This window comes from Ostrinia nubilalis, chromosome 13, assembly GCF_963855985.1.
Source record: "Ostrinia nubilalis chromosome 13, ilOstNubi1.1, whole genome shotgun sequence".
Lineage (NCBI taxonomy): Eukaryota > Metazoa > Arthropoda > Insecta > Lepidoptera > Crambidae > Ostrinia > Ostrinia nubilalis.
Genome location: NC_087100.1, coordinates 8,463,995 through 8,471,444, shown reverse-complemented (window position 1 = coordinate 8,471,444; position 7,450 = coordinate 8,463,995). Strand labels below are relative to the sequence as shown.

The following is a 7,450-nucleotide window of genomic DNA, read 5'->3' as shown; positions in this document are numbered from 1 at the left end:
GTAATAGTCTGTTTGAAGCGAGCGCTGACTGAAGTCGGTGTATACCCATCGTTTGAGTTTGTGTTTGAAATCCCGGGAGTGTTGTGGTTTTTGCAAAGGAACATTTTGCTTTTGACAAGTGCGGTACTTTCTCGGATTCACTTGTTTTTCACAATATAATTTAGTACTAGGTTTCCGACCGCGGCTTCGCCCGCTCGGAATTTTTCGGTTTTTTATGACACTCAGCAATAATGTGGCTTTTTTATTGGTGAAAGAATTTTTAAAATCGGTTCAGTACATCCCGAGATTACCCCTAACAATTTAATAAACACACAAACTTTACCTTATTATAATATTAGTATAGATGACAAGGAAATTGAGTGCCTAGTTACTTATTGGTGCATCCATCATTGGACTTTACTTTTTTGCGTTTTGCACGCCTCTTCAAGAATGAATGATAGTATCAGAGATAGTATGTTATGTATTTCTACCAAATGACATGTGTCTTATAGATTTATTAGTGAACTCAACAGTCCCCGAACTGATAGAGAGAGAGACGATTCATTTTCTATCATATTCATAACCTTGTTTATTGTTCACCAGGTCCAGAAGATGCAGATGGACGGTACACCCGTGCAAATGAACCTGCCTTGGGATCTGACCCCTGAGGATCTGCACGCCATCCACCGCACCGCCCAGGACGCCGCCGCCAGCCAGCGCAGGGAGCAGCAGATTGACAACGATATGCAGGAGGTGAGATTTCTTGCTGAAGGATACTCAACCTTATTTTGAAGGTCACATACGCGTATACCTCGATGCGTAGATAATACTCCACCTTATTGTAGGGGCCACAAACACGCTTATATCTCGATGCGTAGGGAGTTCTGAGGGCCAAAATACGTTTAGGTATTGTTTCTCGATGCGCAGCAAATTGACAACGATATGCAGAAGGTGAGATTTCTTACTGTAGTGTACACCTTATTAAAGGGACCGCAAACAAGTTTACTCACTGCGTCTCGAAGCTTATGTATGGATCAGATTGACAACGATATGTAAGAGGTGAGGCTACTTGCTGTAGTGATACCCAACCTCATTTTATAGGAACCGCAAACATGTTATTGTGCCTCAATTCGGAACATAAAATGTAGTTAACAACTTTGTAACTGTGCCAGCCGCTCCATTAACTCAAAGCTTTGCAGGCCGCAGGTTAACTACACCTGGATTAGAGCGGACTCTCGCACTTTTGTGATTCCCAATTTAAGCCTGTCCATCTAATACTTGATTAAATTTTTCACAGCTCATAAAAAAGATTATAAAAATGACATGTATCAGGTGTTTAGTGTTATCGTACCTACATGTAAAGATATCGTAAACATAAATTCTAATTTATTGCCGTTTCTACAATAAAGGCATGGCGTAAAAAATATAGCTTTAGATAAATTGAACACCTGTTGGAACATTTGCATTAAGTAATCGTAATGAATTGTTAATTATGATTCTTATTTCAAAGATTACTTGAATGATTAATTTCAAAGATACAAATTGCATTTATTTTCTGTTTACCTATTAATATATTGCGTTATTATGTTAACTAAGTACTTAGGTACCTGTTTTCCGGTATACTCGTAATAGCATCACATTAGTATAATAGCTCTTATTCTAATTAACCTATATTTCTTATTAAGTCAGGTTGTTAAACATTTTCACATTAAATAAAAACAGAGTCAAGACATTACTCGATTCGTATATTTGTTCAATTGAAAGCACGTCAGCTACCAACAGTGGAAAATCGCGTCTATTACAGCTACATAAAATCCTATCGTAGACGTCCACAGTGCCTCTCGTAGAGTGACGTCGGCTGTACGCAAACTCTATTACAGGAGAAAACGATCGTGAACACCTAGGCGGCTGTTGTTATAACGTCACAAGATCACTCGCTCATATACGAGTATAATAATACGAAATCAATCAATGACCTATTTGCGTTAATTGACAGTTTGAAAAAGTTTTGTATATTGGTAGGAAAAGTAACACGCCACGCGGCTCATCGGTGAGCCTCGAACAATAAATGTCCAGTGTCTAGGCGTTCAATGACTTAATGGAAACTAAACTCTATTGCAGGTGAAAACGATCGTGAACACGTTGGCGGCCGCCGCGGAGGCCGAGGCCGAAGCAGAGGCGCGCGCGCAGGCCGAGGAGCAGCAGCGCCAGGACGAGCGTCATCCTGAGCCCGCACACGACGCGCCCGAGCACGCGCCGCGCGCTCCCCGCACGCTGCTGCTGCCGCAGGACATGCCTATGGACGAGAGGCCGCATTGTAAGTCACCCTGATATCTAGACTTGGTCCTGGCTAATCTTGTATGGCCCTCATTGGGTCCTGATGTGTAGGGCGGAACGTCCTACTTGGTGTAAGAGCACACCAGTAAGGCTGGGTTGCACCATCTTACTTTACCTTTAATAAACGTCAAAAATCTATCAAACTCCATATAAAAAGCACCGGTTATCGTTATAGTTACCGTCAAAGTTAGGTGGTGCAATTCAGCCTAAGTATGGTAAAGAGCAGGACATAGCCATGGATAAGAGTTGTAAGCATAAAGCAATAAGATTCAGACCTATGGCGAGGCGGGGTATTTTAACGACAAAACGAGGAGGAGTATACCTTCCTACCTTGAAGGCTAAAAAAACTTCAACGAAATTACATTACGTAACTGAATGTCAGAAAGTTGTAAAAGCATTTTCACTAAAAGATATTTTAAGTAACATTTCCAATACAGATAAAACATGAATCCTTCTTACCTAACATTTTCATACAATAACCGCCGTTTCTAAAGATACCTACCAGGATATTATATTGACAAGATGATATTTTACGAGCCTGAAAATCACTTTTAATTGGAAGAGTAACATTTTTGACAGCTAATCGATGGATGTTTCAACGTATCGACGCGACGTTGTCATGTACCCTGCCACGGTAATACTATCATACAGTATTGTAACTTCATATAAACGGACGAAACGCGAGCTTTCCTTCGAAATTCAAATCTCGGTATGCGCTCGACATGCAAAAGTCGGGGGTGTCGCGAATGTGCCACAGTAATAAACGGAAGATGTGTTGTTTTTTAAACAGTAAGCGCTCTTTTTTTATAAAAATAATTACAAGCACCTATTTATACAGGGTGTTAGGTAAATGGGTTTTATAAGCCGACACTAGCCCATGTTAACATTAGATGGTATGGTGAAGTCAGTGATATCATCATTTTATTTATTGAATTTTCATACAAAATAAAATTTATAAAATCAGATTGGTATAAATATTAAAATTATTAAAATGATGATGTAATTTTTCTGACATCACCATACCATTTATATGCACATGTTAACATGGGCTAGTGTCGGCTTGTAAACCCATTTACCTAACACCCTGTATCATAATAAAGCATTTTGTACGCTTCAGTCGAGGCGCATACATTTTACGGTCGCAAAGGACATCATCCATTTTGGTCCAAAATCAAAAGTGCCGGCCAAAAAATAAAAGTGCTGTATTCTGATAGAATACGTCCGCCTTAGCATTTATTACATATATTTTTAGAGCTCAAATACTACGATGCACAGTGGTGCTACAGCTTTGGTGCCATAGTAATAAATGCTAAGGCGGACGTATTCTATCAGAATACAGCACTTTTTTTTTATTGGCCGACATTTTTGATTTTGAACAAAAAATGTATGAATCTTCGATGAATTTTAGATCTCAAATACTCGACGCACAGTGGTGCTACAGCTTTGGTGCCATAGTAACAAATGCTAAGGCGGACGTATTCTGTCAGAAGACAGCACTTTTTGTTATTGGCCGACACTTTTGATTTTGAACAAAAAATGTATGAATCGTCGATGAATTTTAGATCTCAAATACTCGACGCAAAGTGGTGCTACAGCTTTGGTGCCATAGTAACAAATGCTAAGGCGGACGTATTCTGTCAGAACACAGCACTTTTTTTTTTATTGGCCGACACTTTTGATTTTGAACAAAAAATGTATGAATAATCGATGACTTTTAGATCTCAAATACTCGACGCACAGTGGAGCTACGCCTTTGGTGCCATAGTAACAAATGCTAAGGCAGACGTATTCTGTCAGAATACAGCACTTTTTTTTGTTGGCCGGGACTTTTGATTTTGGACCAAAAATATATGAAACGTGGATGATGTCCTTTATAAGATTTGTTACAAAATCTTAACACAATATATTTTTTTAATTAAATCTACTAATCACAAAACAACGTGCATTTTTATCCTATTTCATTCACAAAGTATTTTGTTTGTCAAAATAAAATAAAAAATTACATTCACAAAACTAGATAAAAATTCTTAGTAGGCAGATGTAATGAAAATAGGGTCTGTAGGTGGGCAGCCCTATCGCATGTTGTCATACCGTGACGTTCCGCGCGGCTGTTGACATTTATTTCAAAAATATGGTCGAGTTGGAATACTGTATAGATAGTATTACCGTGACCCTGCCTATGGTCCGCGCCAAGCAATTTTGTAAATGAGTTTTGACAAAAAAATGCAAAAAATACTAAAACGAAACTGAACCGACTCTGATTATTTCTCTTTGCAGTCAACTATAGGTTTATGCACATCACTGGGGATATGAAAACAATTTTATGGTAATTTTAGTCAGCCTAAGTGTGAAATATTGATATGGTTTATACATTATACGCCGACTATACATTTAAATATTACTAATGCCTATTTTTAGATGGTAGGCTTCTAAGCTTCATTGTAAGTCTGCCTAATGGATAAAAAAACTTTTATCCATTTTATATTTTATAATTATTTTTAAATACTGGTCTGTGGTTCTTCAGTGTACAGTGAATCGACCCCTTTGGTTTGGACCACTATTTACGACACACCCTGTATGTATTTACGGCTTAATGTATTTTGAGTAAAGTGAGTTTTGATGAAGTTATGCCCGTTTTCACCATCAATCCCTAATTTTTAAGTGACCCTTATGGCAACACATAACAGGCATTTTGTTTTCATAAGGGTCACTTAAAAATTAGGGATTGATGGTGAAAACGGGCATTAATTACCTACTTTGTGAAACTGGTATTAAAATTCACAAGATCTTAGGGTATTTAAGTTTACAAAAACTTGAAAGTTAGGGGCAATCTTCTAGCAAAAAAAAACATAATTAAAATGTTTTTTTAACAAGATACCAAACATTGTAAAGCATTACGGGTAATAATAATGAAGTACGTTATTGTATATTCAGATTTGAATTATTTTTACATAATGACGTAGCTGTCTATGCTTAAAATATCTCGATGGCATCAATTTGGTCCCTTGTCAACCCTATTATGAAATATCGCTCGGGGATATTACCAACACTAACAAAAGACTGATGTATTCTAGAAAAAAAAGGTTGAATTAATTAAGCCTTCAGATAAATGAGGCTTTGTTCATTGAAAAATACTTAAGCAGCTACGTCTGAGTACCGAATCAATGAAACCCAGACGTATTGAAGTCTCGAAAGAGCCATATTTTATGTAGGCTAGGTAACCTAATTATTTGTGTTGAATAATTTTCGTGTTACTTTAGTTGATGTTACTAAGATAGATACTAATATTCATTAGTATTCGTCTACTCTATGCTATGGCATCATAGCTCCTAAATGGATTAACCGATTTTGATGCATTTTTTGTTTACTAGGTGGTAGGTGTAGGTGACCTGATATATTTTAAACTTGGTGTTTAATACTTACCTACTTATACTTCTATCAGTTTTTAATAATTTAATTTATTTGCAGATATGCAGCCCCGTTCAGTCCGCAGCGTGGACGCCATGTTGCGTGAGCCTGACGCGAAGCGCGTCAAGCGCTGCGCGTGCAGCTGCGCCTAAGCTTTCTGCGCTGCAGCCGCTGCGCTCCCGCGCCTCCTCCGTCCATACCTTCTCAAACTTCCTTGTAACAAATAGGATGACATCGTTTGTTACCCACTTTTGACTGTGACATTTCGCTAACAGTTCTGTAAATAAAGTTGTTAACTCTTCAGCTTCAAAATGTCGTTTTTGTTCTTATTGGTTAGCACCAAAACGTTATATTTATAAAATTTTATGTTTGTTAATTAAATAATTTATGGTTCGTTTTGGTTCTAAAAATGTACATCTAGATTTATAATAATAACTGATTACTTTTGAAATGCAACGTGTAGTATTATTATAGAAATAGTGAAACGGGCCAATAAGTAGAGGGCGTTGTAATATGCATGTTAGGGTATTTCACTGATAATAATAACTTTTAAATATTTATCACAACATCGAAATATTCACTCTTTTGACGGGATAAAACTAATGTAAGTACCATTTCTGTTTAAGTAAACAAAGTAGGCATCTGTATTAGTAGAAAGAAACTGCATTTATTTCTAAACAGAATGTCTTCGAGTGGGCCTGTAAAATCATGAAGTACGTGGTAATATTGTAAACTACTTACATTGACTTACATTCTATTGTAATGTGATCCTAAATTAAAAATTTATTAGTTTTAATTGTGTTGGTTTTATTTAAATGAATTTAATGTGACTACACTCAGTCTATGTTGGGTGGGTGAGTCCTCGTAGGTAAAGATTGTTTCCTCCTAGACTGCTGCCGTCATTACAATGATATAAGTTAAGGTAAACCATAGTTACCTATTCGTGCAAAGTAACGCATCACTTCTAAATACTTATTGTCTTGATTTCACTTTTCAATCGTCAAGGGTGAGTTTCATTAAAACCTATTATTTTATTAAATACCTATCTAAAGATGAAATGTGCAAAAACCTACTTAGATACATGTGTAATAATTAAATGTCTGCAACGTTTTCGTACTCAATCATCTCTTTTCTAAGTCTTTTTCCTGAATAATATATTAATTAACTGCTCTTAAAACTTTCTGATGAACCACCGCTGTTTGTGTACATCTGTCCAAATACCATCCCGCAAAGTTTGGGAGCCGCGGGCGGTGTGTACAAATACCTATAGTTGGTTACGGCACGAGATGTAGGTGCGAATGTACCTATACACTATACACCCTGTAGGGCTATCTGAACAATAAAAGATATACATATTTTTTATTTTCATTGAAACGTTATTGATGGGCCGCTATGGATGCCACGCAAAGGTACAACAGGACACTGAAGTAAATTGGAAGAGACTTATTTGGAGTTGACTAGTTGAGCGCTATTTGGTAAGCTATAAATTGATTCATTGTAGAGGTCTTTCGGAAAGTACTAAAACTTCGGTCGAAGAAGAAGATGGTATCGACAGTTCTAAGAAGCATTATAATAAAAGCGTTACAATCAAAACGTAAGATATTATATTAAGGTCAATCAAAATGTGCTACCAGCAATATTTTATCAGTGAAATTAAAATTAAGTGACCCATCAAAAAAACTATCATCGACATCTCGATTAGGCTTCAGGTATTTATTTGTTTATC

At 36.9% G+C, this 7,450-nt stretch overlaps 1 protein-coding gene across 1 annotated transcript in view; it reads left to right on the top strand.

Annotated features, from left to right (window-relative positions):
• Positions 1-6,520, top strand: part of LOC135077550 (WW domain-binding protein 11) — a 57,097-nt gene extending 50,577 nt beyond the window's left edge. Inside the window, exons 9-11 of the mRNA XM_063972095.1 lie at positions 583-732; positions 2,101-2,296; positions 5,785-6,520. Of these exons, the coding sequence (XP_063828165.1) occupies positions 583-732; positions 2,101-2,296; positions 5,785-5,876 (438 nt within the window). The 3' untranslated portion in view covers positions 5,877-6,520. The remainder of the gene's footprint in view (positions 1-582; positions 733-2,100; positions 2,297-5,784) is intronic.
• The last annotated feature ends 930 nt before the right edge of the window (positions 6,521-7,450 follow it).